The following is a 17,170-nucleotide window of genomic DNA, read 5'->3' on the forward strand; positions in this document are numbered from 1 at the left end:
TTCTGTGATTTTATTCCTCATTTTGAGGAGTTCTATTTTATTCTTCTTTGATAGCTGTATTCTTTTACTCTGGTTTTGATCCATTCTTTTATGTCTCCAATAATTTTTGTTTAAGTTAAAGACGGTCTCACTCTGTCATCCAGAATGAAGTGCAGTGGCATGATCACAGCTCACTGAAGCCGTGACTTCCTGGGCTCAAGCGATCCTCCCACCTTAGCCTCCTGATAAGCTAGAACTACAGGTGCCCACCACCACACCTGACTAATTGTTTTTTATTTTTATTTTTTGTGGAGATAGGGTCTCACTTTGTTGCCCAGGCTGGTCTCAACCTCCTGGCCTTAAGCGATCCTTTCACCTTGGCCTCCCAAAGTGTTAGGATTACAGACGTGAGCCACTGTACCCAGCTACCTGTAACAATTTTAAGCTTATCTTAAAAAAAATTATCAGATCATTTTATTTTCCGAGGTTCTTAGTATATAATCCTATTGTTTTGTGTAACTGATGATTTTTGTTCATGATGAATTGTTTTCTTGTGTATTTTATAATTTTAAGTTGTGAAGTCATCTTCAGTGAGGCTTTATTAGAGGAATCCTGTGTGTCCAGATGCAGGGTCTGTCTGTCCAGAGTACTTTTCTGCTTATTTCTAACATATCTTAGAGGCACCATCTTGCTGTTCTTTTCAAATCCTCTGCATATTGCATCATCACTGCTGTCACTTTGTGAGCACGTACTTTCCCTATGAGGAAGGAGAAAGTGTTTTTTCCTACTACAGTCCAGGGTGAAACAAATTTCCTTGTTTCTCTGCTGGTTGGTGATTATTATTTTTCCTTATCCAAATTCCATCTGAGGATATAGTCCTTGGACGGCCTTAACTTTCTGTGGGAATCTGTGTCAACTCTCTACCATAGGTGTTCCAGGCCTTGTCTCAGACCACAGGCAAGTGCAAAAGCTCAGCTCCCAGATAACCAAGGCTGACACTTGTCCCTAAGGAAGCTGCAGGGTCAGCTTGGTTTCAGTTCTCTTTTCTTTTCTTGTATCTGGGTATTTCAATTTATTTTCTTGTGGATTCAGCTATTTAGACAAAGGTTTGCTTTATTTTGTCCAGCAGCAATTTCTAAGTGCTTGTGGTTAAAAGATTTTCAAGTTTTCCAGTCAGCCAAAATAGCAGAACCAGAAAATATTCTTTACATGTGAAGAGTTCATATAAATTAGTAAACTACCAAGCTTACAAGTGGCAAAGGTAATAAATACAGAATTTTTAAAAGTAGAAATACAAATGTTCCATAAACATTTGGAAAGGCCGAGAAATACAATTAAAACAATAAGGTAAGACACAATTGTGGCCTATCAAAGTCATGGATATTTACAAAAAGAAAGAACAAGAATTGTGTCAATGGCATGGTGAATTGAGTATTGTAACCCATTCAGTGAAAACATAAATGGGTTATTTGAAAATAATTTGCTTTAAGAGCCTTAAAAAATTTATTTCCCCTGAGCTAGTATTCATACTTCTAGAAATCTACACTAAGGAAATAATCTAAAATGCAGATAATTGGTAAATTTCATATTCAGAAAGAAACATGTTATTTTTAAAAAATGTATATCACCTTCCTTGAAATCAGGGATATTTCATTTACTGCAGTCTTCAAAACCCCAGGCATAGACAAAGATTGCAGAGGTTGTATAAAGGCTTAAGACACAAACACTATTAGGGAACAGTCATAGAGTATCTTATGGAGACACCTGCTGAGTGGTTACGGCCACTCTGCCTAGCCCAAGCTGAGGTATAGCTTGGAAGAACAACTGGAGTGGAAACAAATATCAGAAAAACATGTACAGCTATCGTTGACCTTTCCTACGGTAAGCGTTTTCTCATCCTCCTAGAGTGAATGTGGGACTCTGTGGTGTATTCTCCTTGGAAGTCTGCTTTCTTCTGTCATAGCACTGGCTACACTGCCTTGACTTCCCAAAGGTTGGGAGCTCCTTTGGGTCTGTGACTGTGTGCCCTTTACCTCTATATTCCAGTATTATATAGGGCAAACCAAAGGTACTCAATAAATGTCTGTAGAATGAATGAATGAGACTCATGGGTAACTGCTCATCCTATAAATCTTAGGTAAGGTGGTTTTCAGGAGGCCTTGTGCAGCAATAAGTGCAGGAGTCCATGCATTAGGATTCCTTTGGTGGCAACTTCCTCAGCTTCCAACACTGACGGAAAATGGTTAGAGGCCTAGGTGCATGTGGGTCAGGAGCCTTGCTGACAGATCCAAAGCTGACAGTCTGGAGCATGTGTGCATGCTCCCTTTGGACTCTGGGACATGTCACTGATATTCTCCAGGAAACTTGTGAAACCTCCTGTTTATAAAGGTTTCTCCATCTGTTATACTTTCTGTACTTTCCCTTCTGCAGCTCTTGGTAACACGGATGTTTGCATTCCACAGGGATTCCTGTTGCTAAAAGGTCTGTTTTCTCCTGCTAGCCACCCTCATCAGCCAGAGTTCAAACCCTGACAGTGCCCATGGAGAGATCTGGTCCAAGGCACCAACCTCTTCCTGCTGGACTGAGAAAGAGCCTCCTACTGTGTCTCTCTTTACCTCAGCTTTTGCACACCTCCAATATATTGTCCACTGAAGTCAGAATAATCTAAAAATAAAGCCTGATTACCTCATGTGGTATAAACTTACCAATGACTCCCCGTTGCCTAGAGGCTCAAATTGCTAGCATGGCCTGGCGTGTGGCCCTGGTCAACCAAGTCTCACTTTCAACCTGTCACTACCACACCCTGACACTGCCACTATGACAAACTGTTTGTTTCATCTTGTTTTCACCCCCAACCTCCACACCTTTGTCCATGCTGGTTTCTCCACTTGGGATGTATCTTCCTCTATTGACTGGAGAACTCCTATTTTTACTTTAAAACACCAACAAGATACCATCCCTCTTTGAAGGCTTCTTTGTCTCCCTTCAAGCAGAATCAGGTGGGCCCTCCCCCGTGCTCCTATAGCAATTCGTATAGAACTTCTAAACAAGAGTATTTCTTTGAAACTTCTGTCTTACCCATGAGTCTGCTGTTTTTCTCCATAACATCTCCTTCAGCCAGACTCTCACTCCACCCTAACTGCCCAGGTTTCACCCCTCACCTGGACTGTTCCAAGAACATCTTCATGGGGTTTTCTATCCCTGCTTTGTCCCAGTAATGTAATTGCCACACCACAGTTAAAGGGAATCTGCTTAAACTACATATATGATCAAGTCATTTTCTTGATTAAAATCATTGGCTGGATCCCTAATGCTTTCCAGAATAAAGCCCAAATTCCTTAGCATGTGCTGCCTAAAAGGGGATCCCAAAGCACACGGACTGACAGGGCTAGGGTCACTCTCAGACCCTGTAAGTCCAAGAGCTCTTGTAGCCCATGGGCTTTGTATCCATGGTCAGCCACTGTGATTTATTGCTTTGGGAGTTAGGAAGTCACTTTGGAAAGGCTCATGTTTCCTGGTTCCAGACTGCCCTGCCAGGCCCACTGAAGCAGCTGCTGGGAGGCCCCTGTGGGCAGCACTAGACAGGCGTGCTGCTCAACTGGAAATAAGTCCTGGGGCTGTTCTGACAGCTCTAATCCTAGCCAAGAGCTCTTGGAAGTCCACCTTGTAGGGCCAAGATGGGGCAGGAGCCTAGGTCCTTACCAGAGGGGCCACAGCTGCGGCTTGAATTCTGATTTGCAAGCTTTTTAAACTCCATGAGCTCCGCATGGTCCTTCTCATACGTCCTCTTTAGATTCTCCACATACTGCATCATCACTTCCGTTGCTTTCGACATGCGCTTTTCCTGCAGGGAAGGAGCGCATGAGTGCATGAGGCCATTGGAGGAAAGGCTCCGTTGGCACTTATTTGCTCTGACCTAGGGTCTGGGCTAGGAGAATCAAAAGGATACAGGGACAAGACTCTGCCCTCTGAAGAGTTTGCTGTCTGCCAGGTGAGCTGAGAGGTGGACTCAGCACCTGCGCTTAGGGAGAATGAGAAAAGCACAGCCACCACACTGCAGGAGATGACAGGCAGAGGAGAGTTGTTTCTGCTTGCAGAGAACGGGTCAGGGGAGGCTTCATGGAGAGGGAATGCAGTGGATGTAGGATGTGAGCAGCATCTGGGCCCATAGACAAGGGCAGGAGGGACACAGCATTCAGGCCAGGGAACTCCAAGAGGAGTCTAGAGGCAGGGAAGCACAGGGCTTATATGTAGATGAGGTTTTATCCTCTGAATAAGAGTCCTCTGGAGAGTGAAGAAAGGCACGACGACAAATTGTGCTGGGACAATCGACATAATAAACCAGGGCTGTCCAGAAAGCCCAGACACTACAGGTCCTCCTACCTATGTAGGAATCAGCAAGCAGTTGGGCCTATTTGTAAGTCTGGGTTGTGAAGGACCTCGAATGCTAGACAAAGGAATTTGAACTTATTCTGAAGGAAAAGGGAAGCCATTGAATATCTCCCTTAAAGTAAGAGAGTAATATAATCAGGTCATAGGTAGAGATGGGACTCAAGGGAGTGAGACTGGTGGCAGTGAGGGCAGCAGGTAAAAACAGGATGAAGCCTGACCTGGCCCAGTGGAGCCAGAGAGGAAGGCAAAGACTGAGACATAGCAGCCAAGACGAGGGAGCCATTTGGAGAAGGGAGCAGATGGCGTGAGTGACAGGTGGGCTGAGGCACATGTTTGGGAAGCCTGCACACAATGAGAACAATTTCTCTCTGCTCATACCCCAGTTAGATCCCTCAGAGGATCTAGCTCAGGCCCTGCCTGGCCACAGAGGGACACACCCAGTGGCTTCGCAGGAACAGGTCCCACAGCCATGCGTGGCTGAGACCAGCTACTTCCCTAGAGTCCTCCTGTGTTGCTGCTCCCAGCTGGAGTGACTTCCTGGGCACCACTGCTGAGTCAGATGTCCTTGTCCTGAAGGACACAGGGTGGGATGGCCCAGCGACAGGTCTTTCTTTTATTTAATAGGAACTGCTCAGGGCTGCACCACCCCAGGAACCTCCTCTCATGTAACCAGAGCAGCAGGACATAGATTCATGTCATAGCAACATAATAACAACATCCAAATGCTTTACAAGTACGGCAGCAACCCTCTATGGCAGATACTGTGACCATCCTCATTTTATACTTGAAAAGACTGAAGCAGAGAAACCTCAGTAAGGGGCCCAAGGTCACACAGCGAATGAAGGTTGGAGCCAGGATTAGAACTCGGGCAATGTGCTCCTGCTACAACATGGGGGGCCAGGGCGGGGCTCTGTATGCTTCAGGACTTCAAAGTGGCCAAGAGAGAGCCAGACCTGGGCCTGTGCCCCGCTCCGCCACTAACGCTTTTACTTTCTGAGACTCTGCATCTTCATCTGGGAGACAGGATATTTATAGGGTTGCTGGGTGGATTTAATGAGACAAAGCAGGTTTTCCTAAAGTATGTTTTGTCAAATACTAGCTCCATGGGAGTTGAACAGGTATTTTTTGAGAAAAATAAAATGGAGAGCTGTGGGGGGAATTCTTCAGTTAAATACATTTGGGAACTATGTAGGTAAAGTGAGCCAGCCTTCTCCACCATAGGAGTTATCAAAGCCTTGATTAGGCCAATGTGTTAGAAATTTCCAAGAAAGAAAGATAGTATGCAGTAGTCCCCAAACTTGTGCGTCCACAGAAACCTTTTTCCACAAAGCACCTTGAGGGTTCAGTGATCTGCCAAAAATACTCTGAATAATACTGCAATGATGTACATAGGATGCCTGGCCCAGAGGAAGCCACCTCTAAGTGGTATCTGTAGTTGCCGCTGCTTGGGTGATCGCTCTACTTTATGTAGGTGGAACAGAGTTGGCAAGACCGGGGGCTGGAGAGACTCACCTGGCGGACGGCGCCTACCACCTCAGCTCGGCTGGAGAGGCGGGCAGCCAGGCGGTGCAGGACAGCGATGTCCTCCAGCAACTTCTGGTAGGTTTCCCGGTGCTCACAGTGGTGCCAGAGTGAAGCTGAGGACTGAACAGGAGTAGGAGCATCACCCGGGGTCCTCAAATAATGTTATGGACTAAATCAGCAGTCCCCAACCTTTTCGGCCTCAGGGACTGGTTTGGAAGACAATTTTTCCACAAACCTGGTGGGGGCGATGGTTTGGGGATGAAACTGTTCCACCTCTGATCATTAGATTCTTATAAGGAGGGTACAACCTAGATCCTTCGCATGCACAGTTTACAATAGGGTTCGTGACCCCATGGGAATCGAATGCTGCTGCTGATCTGACAGGCGGCGGAGCTCAGGAGGTCATGCTGTCAGGCAGCTCACCTCCTACTGTGCAGCCTGGTTCCTAACAGGCCATGGTTTGGTACTGGTTTGCGGCCTGGCCCAGGGGTTGCGGACCACTGGGCTAAATGTCTGTGCCCCCCACAAAGTCATCTGCTGACTTTTGGGGGGACATATCCTAACTCCTCAATGTGATAGTGAAGTGGGGCCTGGGCGAGGTGATTAGGTGAGGAGAGTGGAGCCCCATGAATGGAATTAGTGCTCTTATAAAAGGGACCCCAGAGAGTTCTGTTCTCTTTCCACCATGTAAGATATAATGGAAAAGTGGTAGTCTGCAAGCCAGAGATGGCCCTCACCAGAACCCGACCATGCTGGTGCCCTGATCTTGGCCTTCCAGCCTCCAGAACTATGAGAAATAAATGTTTGCCATTTAAGCCACCCAGTCTAAGGCCCTTTGTTACAGCAATTCAAACTGACTAAGACACATACCAAGCCTAGACTCAGCTCTCATGAAAGCAGCTCTGGGCCCCATCCAGGCTGAGAGAAGTGGCCTCTGCGGGGCCTGGGCCACAGTTTCTTCTGGTGCTTGGAGAAGCCCAATGTGAACACGCTATCCCTGGCGCCTGAAAGGAGGAGTCACACCCAGGCCACCCTGCCCCCTTCTGAGAAGCTCCCAAGGCTTTGGAGGACCTGTCCACAGCCCTGAGGGAACCAGGCCTTTGGGATCTCTGCCTCAGTTCCCCCCAACTCTCTGAGGAACACTGTCAGAGTCTTGGCTCAATTTTTCACTTCAGGAGACTATACTTGGTACCTGAGAGAAGCATGACACCCTGTATGGCCCTTGGGGACAGTCTCTGCTCCAGGGATTCCTCACATCAGGCTCCACAATTACCGTAATGGAAGCTTTGAAGTTTTCCAGTTCTTTCTCAGTGTTCTCCTCTGTCAGGTTGCGTTCTCTTTCAGCCTGGTTAATTCTAGATTCCAGAGTGTAGCTGTCATTTCTAAAGGCCAAGGACAGTTGTACAAACACGTTCTGTTGGGAACAAGAGTGTGAGAGAGGTGCTAGGAGGAGTTATTGCAGAGGACAAGGCTGCAGGTGTGTTCCTTGTATGAGCATTTTGCAACAGCCCCTGAAACAGCTGCCAAAGCAGCCATGTGCAAGTGAAATGCTCACTTCACAGGAAACCACAAAAAAGATGGTAAAGCAGTAACCAAGGTCCATGCTAGGCCCTTCCCAGAACCGGAGGTCCAAATGTATTCTACCAAAAAATAAGAAGAGAATAACACTTTGCTTTTTCCTGAATTTTAAGAAAGTAACATCCTGTATCTGGGTTTAGATAAACTCAGGCCAGTACAGCTAATTGTGTAAGCATCTGGATTTATGCTGGGATTTATTGCATGAGGGGTTTTGGAGATTTTGCATGAAAATACTGTATTGAAAGAAACTCCATGTGAGATTTAAGCATTGTTGACTTAAAGCAAACTTCAATCAGCATCTAGCCCGAGTATTCCAAATCCTGTATTGATAGAAGCTTTAAGTAGCTGCCAGGAGATTAAATAAGGCCAGGTATGATTCTGTTCGGTTAAGCTTTCTGGAATAAATAAATGTTTCATGCCAAAATTGCAGCCTGCATGAACAGACTTTGAAAAGATAATATTGGTCATACATGGAATTCCCAGAACAGTAGGAAACTACTAGGGAGAAGAAATAGACAGATGGACCTCACTCAGGAAGGAAGCAATGGTCTTCAATTTTACAGCCATCATCTGCCCTGAGTGGTAGCAGATTTATACCCTGCAGGGTTAGTAACCACAGGGGCTTCTGAAGTTCATGTAACGTGGCCCATGGAAGGCAGTCATCTCCAGAAGAATTGAAGGTACAGAATTGACCCAATGATGATGATGAAGGCAATATTGAAAACTACTCCTTATTGAGCATCTACTATATGCCAGCACTGCTTTTCATTCTACAAATTCATGTAATCTCACAATAACCCTCTGGGGTGGGAACTGTTATACCTGTTTATGGGTAAAGAGGCCAAGACCAGAACGGTCATTAACTTGTTCAAGGTGACACGGAGTAACGGAGCCAGGATTTAACCTCAGACTGTCTGATTTGAAAGCCTGTTTTATTTCCACCATGCTGAGAGCTGTGTCCATATACACCTGCGGTCAGCATTTGGACATTAAACAAACCGCCCATGGCCCATCTTCACAAATGTCAGTGGGTAGGCTTAGAGCTCATAGCCCAGTGATAGAAATTTTCTGCCTTACCCGGCCTTGGTCAAGTCTATGAATAATGCTCAATGCTTAATTTTCTATACCTTGATTATCCCCTTAACAGCAGTGTGACATAATGAGTTCTGAATTCAGTGAGAACACTTGGATCTAGGTCTTGGTTTTGCCAACTACACTATCTAGAAACTTGGTGTGGTTATTTACTCACTCAGTTTTCTCCTTTGTGCTGATTCCTGCTCCACCTGCTTTTCAGAGCTGCTGGTTAGGATCAGCTGAAAGGATGGCTATGCGTGTGTTATAGACTGCAAGTGCAATGCCTGTGTGCAAGTTATAGATACTATCTGTGGTAGATACTTCATACTGTCTGTCTTCCTCTGCTTATCTGGTCCACATCAGCAGTTCTCACTGTCTCACCTCTGATAAGTTCTCTTTGTCCACTACAGAATGAAATGCAGATTCCCCTCAGCTCACTCACAACCCCGCTGGGACAAGGAGGCCCCAGTGAAGAATCCCGGAAGGCTGGATTGCTGACAGCACAGCTTCCCGGCTCCGCTGAGCTGGCATTCTTGTAGCTGAAACCCTGAGGAGGCCAGCCCCCTTTCCCACTAAACTAAAGCTTAGAACTTGAAATCTGACCATTTTTCAGTAATTTTGAAATAAATTTGATTCAATTCTGCAGCCTCCCAGCTGGTTTTGTGTATCTAAGTCGTACATTTAAAGAATATAAACAATCCTTACAGGAATGTAAAATTTCCAACTACCTTCTCCCTTTTGCCCAAATTTGTCAAAATCTTCCATGAACGGACGTGGGAATGGGGATCTCATGGTTCAAGAGGGCTGGTCATGAATGTTCACATTACCCCACAGTCACTCTTTCTCATTTTTGTCTAAAAATGTCAGAGCTAGAGTCTGGAGGAAGAAATGTTTTGAATAAGCCCAGTCAAGCACGGGCACTAAATTTCATAACACACTTGAGTCACTTACCTCAACTTCCTTTTCAGTGAGTGGAGGGGCACTGTGAAAAAGAAAACACACAATTGAACTGTATGCAACCTAGTCAATAGACCCAAAGGTGACTCTGAATGACCAGCAGACCATGTGTTTCCAGGGGTGGAGTAAGCTGTGTTGGTGAGAAGGAAAAGATGCAATGTCCCCTTGCCTGTGCTCTGTCACCTGTGAGATACTGACTCTTACGGCACCATGACTATCTCTGTGACTTTGGACAAGTTATTTAATCTCTCTAAGCCCCAGCGTGCTCATCTGCAAAATGGGAATCATATCACCTACCTTGCAGAGGTATTATAAGCACTATATGTACTCATGTATGTATGTGTATGTGTTTGTATGCATAAATATATGGCATCCACACTCAGTGGGCTCTCGGGAAATGTGACCTTGAACTCATAGCCTTGCTGTGAGAAATAAGAAAATGCATGTGATAAGGACTTTATAACTCATACACATCTAAGTTGCCATTATAATTGTTCTGGGGATATCCACCCAGGTCTGCAAAGCCTCATCCTCCTCTGTCTCTGAGGGCTGTGACAAAGGTGCATGCGGGCCAGAGAATAAATGGTAGGAGAGAGTGACCAGGGTTCTTCTCCACAGCAAGAACTTCTGATGGCTAGAATCACAGAGTGGCAAGAAAGCCCCAGCCGACACAGAGGCATCCTTTTGAGCAGCTCCTCGTCTGTGGCGTTCCCACAGCCAGGGCTCTCTAGCTATAGGCAGTCCCTGCATCTGCAAGTCCACTCGATGCTGCTGTGGCTGCTGCTCTTGCTGGTAACTAAAGCTGGCCCCATCTGAAGTCCACACAATGTAAATAATGCACAGGCCCTTTCCTGTGCTGGGGCGGGGAGGCCTGGGAGGGGTCCTACCAGCGTCACAGAACTTGGCAACAGAGCATGCCATCAATAAGCTTCTCAGGAAACACAGCTTCCTCTCTTGAACGGGTGTGAAGGGACCCCAAGAGCAAAGGTAGGGGTCAGCCATCTCTGCAGGGGGCTGGTTCTCACCCCTAGGGAATGATATGAGTGCCTTCCTGTCAGGATGAGAAGACCCCATGGCCATGAAGTCAGCGGAGTCCAGAACACGGGACAAACAGCTGCAGGGATGTTCGACACTTACAGTCCTTGTCACAACCCCACCCATCAGGCCCTTGCCTTAACTGTCATCTACAGCATACACATATGATTTAAATGATTTGGCAAAACTTGCCAAGTTTGTCTCTGACTCCTGGGTTTGTTGGGATATTATGTGAAATGTACATATTTTCATAAATTATAAACCAAACATTTTTCTATTTCAATGACTCACATGCTGCTTTTTTGCTATAGAACACACCCACCTTATTTTTATTTTATTTATTTATTTCTGGGGACAGGGTCTCGCTCTGCTGCCCAGGCTGGAGTGCAGTGGCAGGATCACTGCAGAGGTGGCTTACTACAGCCTTGAACTCCTGGGTTCAAGCAATCCTCCTGCCTTAGCCACCAGAGTAGCTGGGACTATGGGTGCATGCCACTATACCTGGCTAATTTTTTATTTTTATTTTTTGTAGAAACAGAGTTTCACTCTGTTGTCCAGGCTGGTCTTAAACTCTTGGCCTCAAGTGATCCTCTTGCCTTGAGCCTACAAAGTGCTAGGATTACAGGTGTATGAGCCACCACACCCAGTTAGAACATACCCACCTTAAAAAAAAAGTGGGGGTCTGGGGGGAAACTCTGAGGACTCAGAGAAGTATGATTTAGGCAGAGAAGCCACATGGTATGTCTGGTGTCTGATGCAGATAACTGTGCCTTACAAATGGGCATAGGTACCCGGGGGCAGAGCTGTGAGCCTCTAAAAGGACACAGCATCTTTTTTAAGTGACTATTTGTATATCTTCTCTGAAGAAATGTCTATTTAAATCCTTTCCCCATTTTGAAAAATTGGTTATTTATCTTTTTATTGAGTGTAAGACTTCTTTATATGCTCTAGAAACAAGTTCCTTTTCAGATAAGTGATTTGCAAATATTTCATTCTGTGGGTTGCCTTTCACTTTCTTGACACTGTTTGCAGCACAGAAGTTTTTATTTTGAGGAAGTACTATTTATTTTTAAAATCTTGTCTCTTGTGTTTTTGGTGCCATATCTAAAAAACCCAAAGACATGAAGATTTACTTATATTTTTTCTTTGAAGAGTCTTATAGTGTTCTCTCTGACATTTAGGTCTATGATCCATTATGAGTTAATTTGTGTGTTTTGTGTGAGGTAGGGGTCCAACTTCACTCTTTCGTATGTGGCTATCCAGTTGTCCCAGCACCGTTTGTTAAAATTACAATTTTTTTTTCCTCTGTAAATCTTACCAAAACCCTTGCATGAGTGGCTTTTTGTCATTTGTTATTTGAACATCTCAAATTATTACTTTATCACAGAGGCCTTTCCTTGACCTCCTACCCAATGCCCCACTCTCATGTCATTCTCTAGATGTGCCCTATTTTATGGTCTTTCTACCAACTTTACTCTTTCAAATCATTCATTTGGTTACTTAAATGTTATTTGTGCTTTGGGAGGCCGAGGTAGAAGGATCACTTGAGGCCAGGAGTTCAAGATTATCTTGGGCAACATAGCAAGACCCTATCTCTACAAAAAAATATTTGAAAACTTAACTAGCCATGGGTAAATGGTGTATCTGGGATTGAAACCCATGTCTCCTGGCTCAAAGCCCATTCTCTGCTGCCATGAGCTTCTGGTGACCCTTATGCCTTCATGAACTGTGCTCACCTAAGAACCCCACCTGGTCTTTGAGTTGAAAACACCCAGCCTGGCCTTTCATTATTCTTTTTGTTTCGAATGCATTATCCCTATCTAGACAATTGGACTTTGGCCCTTCTGGGTTCAAGAATTAAGACTGGTGTTCCTCTGTGTCCCACCTAGAATCCAACACAGGGGCCACTTGGTACAGGGTCTTCTGTAACCCACATCCTGATTTTACCTTCCAGGGAGACTCTTGTGGACCCGCAGTTTGCGCAGCAGCACATCAGAAATATTAGGCATGACATCTAAGCCACTCTTTGACTCTTCTTCCTCAATAGCTGGGGAGAGTTCAGAAGGAAGCCCTGAAAAAAAAGTGCTTACTTATAAAATGTGTCTTTGAAATCACAGTAGTACTGTTGGCAGCTAGCTTCAGGAGCTTTGACATTTATAAGTATCTAGTTCTATGTTAAGGGCTTTTTAATTGTTATCTTACATTATTCTCACAATGAGCTAGAACTTAGTCATCCCATTTTACATGTAGATAAGCCAAGGCTCAGCAAGGTTAAGTCACTTGCTCAAGATTACAGAACTAGCAAATGACATGGCCAGACTTCAAGGTCTACCTGCTTCAAATGTTATGTTCTTCCCTTTGCTTCCCACAGTATTAAGCTGGCAATTGGAAGCTGGTTGGCTCTTTGGCTATAATGTTTGGGAAAAAAACCTGCTCCTTGGCAGGCTTCTCAGGAGACCTGTTGTTCAATTATTCCTCCTCGGATAAATTAAAATGTTCTATATTATGTATCCTACTTAGAAATTAGCATCTGATTCCATACCCCATAGATAAGAGATTTTCCAGAGTAAACCTAAGGTTGCTAGATCTCTTACAGATCTCAGAAACATAAATGCCTCCTAGTCAACAGAGACAATGAACAGCTTTTTGTTTTTTAAACTTCTAAAACTATCTTGGGTCTGTGCTTTGAAGACAGAATGAACAAACCAAGTATTCTCTTTTCCATAAATCTTTCTCCTGTTTGAAAACAGCTCCTGTGCCTCTCTAAAGCTTCTCTTCTCCAGACTCTAGCTCCATTTTTCCAACAAGCTCACTGTGCTCCACTGTGGCCCATGGTCTCTAGATACCATCCCATTCCTGCACACATTCTGGTTTGTTGCTGTTACAGAGGCCCAGATGTTCTCTAACAAGATCTTAGCACAGGAGGACTTTGGTAAATGTCCCTGGCATTGATGTTTGTTATTCATGCAGCATAGATTTTGTGTGCCTGACTACGGGCTTACAGTACACTTAGCATTAAGCAAAACTCTCAACCTCTTTAGTTGACCCAAATCAGTTATCCTCATCCTGTATAATGGTTACTTTCCATTTGCATGTAGAACTTCATATTTATCCATGTTTTACTCTTTCTCATGGATTTTAACCTGGTAGCTTTCCAATCTGCTCAATCATTTTCCAGGATCCTAGGCTAGGCTAGAGACCAGGACTATAGGCATAGTTGTAGCCACCTAAAGAGTTAAGACTGGGAATCATGTGAATAGAAAGAAGTCTCACCAAAGGAGACCATGAAGAGACAAGAGGCTATCTAGTTTGGCTCAAGGTAAAATATGTTTAAATACTTTGAGCTTGCCAATAAGAGAATGGTAGGCATGGATTCCTTGGTACTCAAGGTATCCAAGTAAGCTGGAGGATCATCTGTCAGAGATGGGTCAGTTGGCAATTCTTCTTTGGATATGAGATTCAACTAGAAGTTCTCTTAGCTACCTGTTACCTCTCTGGTTCTGTCCTGGTATTTATAGCTCTCTGACAAGGTTTCTGTGGTAAACCTTGTGTCACCCCTGGCATCATTCTACCTTTATGTATGTATCCCTACCACACTCAACAGAGAGTCAACTGAGTAGCAAACTCCTGAGATATCTATAGGATGATCGAAACATATGAGGTCTAATAATCAAGTGAAATCCATATCAGAGTTTTTGCCTAGAAAAGTTTCCCAAAATGGTGCTTGAAGAGTAATGCCAGAATTGGTGGATTCTAGGAACCAACCACCTTCCTCCTGAATTCAACCAAATTAACAACAAAAAATTTCAGAACAAATAAAAAATACACAAGAAACTCTAAGATACAAGAAAAGGCAATAGTCTTTAAAAATAGTGACTAGAGAAAGAATAAAAATTACTAGGAATAAATGTAGAGCTTCCACTCATGATAACCCTTTCTTCTCCAAAGAATCAGTACTGAAAGGAAGATGGGAGAGAAAAAATTCTTACAAAGAGTTCAATACCACAGAATAGAGAGGGAAAGGGATGGAGGGGGCAAGTAGGCAGTTGTCAGAGGAGATTCAGAAAGTTTCCCTAGAATAGAAGGTTCTCCATTCCATCTTACCAGCATTTCGAAGAGAGAAAAAACTGCCTGGGCTGCCTGCCATTTTGCTTTTCTTACTGGTGAGAAGAAGAGAGGAAAGGCAGAATGATCGCACAGAGCACAGAGTGGATTTTCTTGAATGATATGAAGGGATTTACAAGGAAGGAAGACTAACGGTAAAGTAAATAAAACACGTCCCTCTGAAGGAGTGAATGGCAGGAGACACATGGAAAGCCCCAACCACCATGTTCTCCCCCGACTCCTGAAAAACAGTGGCTAAACTCCTTGGATTTGTCGTTTTTTCCTTCCTTTCTTAGCAGAGGAGTAGCCGTTGGGAAGCATTGGGTCAAGTCTGGAAAATAAACCTACGGACAGCTTGTCTCTACAATTCCAACCTAAACTGGTGAAACAATCTGAAACCCACTACTAACCACCTGCAAAGGAATAAGATATGCCCCCGATTTGGTATAACAAACTCATGTTTTGGACTATGAACAGAGTTACGGAAAAAGAGAAGAAACCAATTCTACAAACAGCTCTATCTTAACTTCTCCTTTTCCCCACCACCTAAGCAGTAACAAAACAAACACAAAATATACAATCCTCAACTAAAGCACTAAAGGGAAGGCTAAGAGATCCCAGCTAAGGTAGGAAGGAGTCAACAAAAACTAACCTACAATACAATATATCTAGGAAAAGGGAATCAAGGTAGAAATATACAAATCAGAAAGAAATAAAAGGAAAACAGATGGCATGGCAACTATACAAAAATACTATAGACAAAAGAGGAAGGAAGGTAGAAAGGAAGGAAAAGGGAAACGTGCAAGAGACAGATGTCAGGATGGAAACATAGTTGCAAGAAACACATCAAAAAATGCAAAAGTATGCTTCTGTGCAAAATATATACCATAAATACTTTGACTCTAGAAAAAATAACCTGAAAAAAAATTAAGAAATTAGAGTTGGTAATGCCTAGGTTTTCTTCTAGGGTTTTTATGGTTTTAGGTCTAACGTTTAAATCTTTAATCCATCTTGAATTGATTTTTGTATAAGGTGTAAGGAAGGGATCCAGTTTCAGCTTTCTACATATGGCTAGCCAGTTTTCCCAGCACCATTTATTAAATAGGGAATCCTTTCCCCATTGCTTGTTTTTCTCAGGTTTGTCAAAGATCAGATAGTTGTAGGTATGCGGCGTTATTTCTGAGGGCTCTGTTCTGTTCCATTGATCTATATCTCTGTTTTGGTACCAGTACCATGCTGTTTTGGTTACTGTAGCCTTGTATATAGTTTGAAGTCAGGTAGTGTGATGCCTCAAGCTTTGTTCTTTTGGCTTAGGATTGACTTGGCAATGCGGGCTCTTTTTTGGTTCCATATGAACTTTAAAGTAGTTTTTTCCAATTCTGTGAAGAAAGTCATTGGTGGCTTGATGGGGATGGCATTGAATCTGTAAATTACCTTGGGCAGTATGGCCATTTTCACAATATTGATTCTTCCTACCCATGAGCATGGAATGTTCTTCGATTTGTTTGTATCCTCTTTTATTTCCTTGAGCAGTGGTTTGTAGTTCTCCTTGAAGAGGTCCTTCACATCCCTTGTAAGTTGGATTCCTAGGTATTTTATTCTCTTTGAAGCAATTGTGAATGGGAGTTCACTCATGATTTGGCTCTCTGTTTGTCTGTTGTTGGTGTATAAGAATGCTTGTGATTTTTGTACATTGATTTTGTATCCTGAGACTTTGCTGAAGTTGCTTATCAGCTTAAGGAGATTTTGGGCTGAGACGATGGGGTTTTCTAGATAAACAATCATGTCGTCTGCAAACAGGGACAATTTGACTTTCTCTTTTCCTAATTGAATACCCTTTATTTCCTTCTCCTGCCTGATTGCCCTGGCCAGAACTTCCAACACTAGGCGTGGGCAAGGACTTCATGTCCAAAACACCAAAAGCAATGGGAACAAAAGCCAAAATTGACAAATGGGATCTAATTAAACTAAAGAGCTTCTGCACAGCAAAAGAAACTACCATCAGAGTGAACAGGCAACCTACAACATGGGAGAAAATTTTCGCAACCTACTCATCTGACAAAGGGCTAATATCCAGAATCTACAATGAACTCAAACAAATTTACAAGAAAAAAAAAAACAACCCCATCAAAAAGTGGGCGAAGGACATGAACAGACACTTCTCAAAAGAAGACATTTATGCAGCCAAAAAACACATGAAAAAATGCTCATCATCACTGGCCATCAAAGAAATGCAAATCAAAACCACTATGAGATATCATCTCACACCAGTTAGAATGGCAATCATTAAAAAGTCAGGAAACAACAGGTGCTGGAGAGGATGTGGAGAAATAGGAACACTTTTACACTGTTGGTGGGACTGTAAACTAGTTCAACCATTGTGGAAGTCAGTGTGGCGATTCCTCAGGGATCTAGAACTAGAAATACCATTTGACCCAGCCATCCCATTACTGGGTATATACCCAAAGGACTATAAATCATGCTGCTATAAAGACACATGCACAAGTATGTTTATTGCGGCATTATT

General features: G+C 43.6%; 1 protein-coding gene and 1 long non-coding RNA gene across 23 annotated transcripts in view; one reads left to right on the top strand and one right to left on the bottom strand.

The window, feature by feature from the left end:
* Window positions 1-2,683, top strand: part of LOC134807238 (uncharacterized) — a 59,706-nt gene extending 57,023 nt beyond the window's left edge. The window contains exon 3 of the long non-coding RNA XR_010147147.1: window positions 2,442-2,683. This is a non-coding gene — a long non-coding RNA (uncharacterized LOC134807238). The remainder of the gene's footprint in view (window positions 1-2,441) is intronic.
* The window catches only part of IRAG1 (inositol 1,4,5-triphosphate receptor associated 1), a 157,559-nt gene that overhangs the window by 24,187 nt on the left and 116,202 nt on the right, over window positions 1-17,170 (bottom strand). For all 22 annotated transcript variants that reach the window (XM_063782804.1, XM_063782793.1, XM_063782794.1 and 19 more), the window contains 5 exons: window positions 12,487-12,610; window positions 9,499-9,529; window positions 7,169-7,309; window positions 5,884-6,015; window positions 3,682-3,823 (listed from right to left, as the gene is read on the bottom strand). In XM_063782804.1, coding sequence (XP_063638874.1) covers window positions 3,682-3,823; window positions 5,884-6,015; window positions 7,169-7,309; window positions 9,499-9,529; window positions 12,487-12,610 — 570 coding nt within the window. The remainder of the gene's footprint in view (window positions 1-3,681; window positions 3,824-5,883; window positions 6,016-7,168; window positions 7,310-9,498; window positions 9,530-12,486; window positions 12,611-17,170) is intronic.

This window comes from Pan troglodytes, chromosome 9 (genome assembly GCF_028858775.2).
Source record: "Pan troglodytes isolate AG18354 chromosome 9, NHGRI_mPanTro3-v2.0_pri, whole genome shotgun sequence".
In the NCBI taxonomy this organism is placed as follows: domain Eukaryota; kingdom Metazoa; phylum Chordata; class Mammalia; order Primates; family Hominidae; genus Pan; species Pan troglodytes.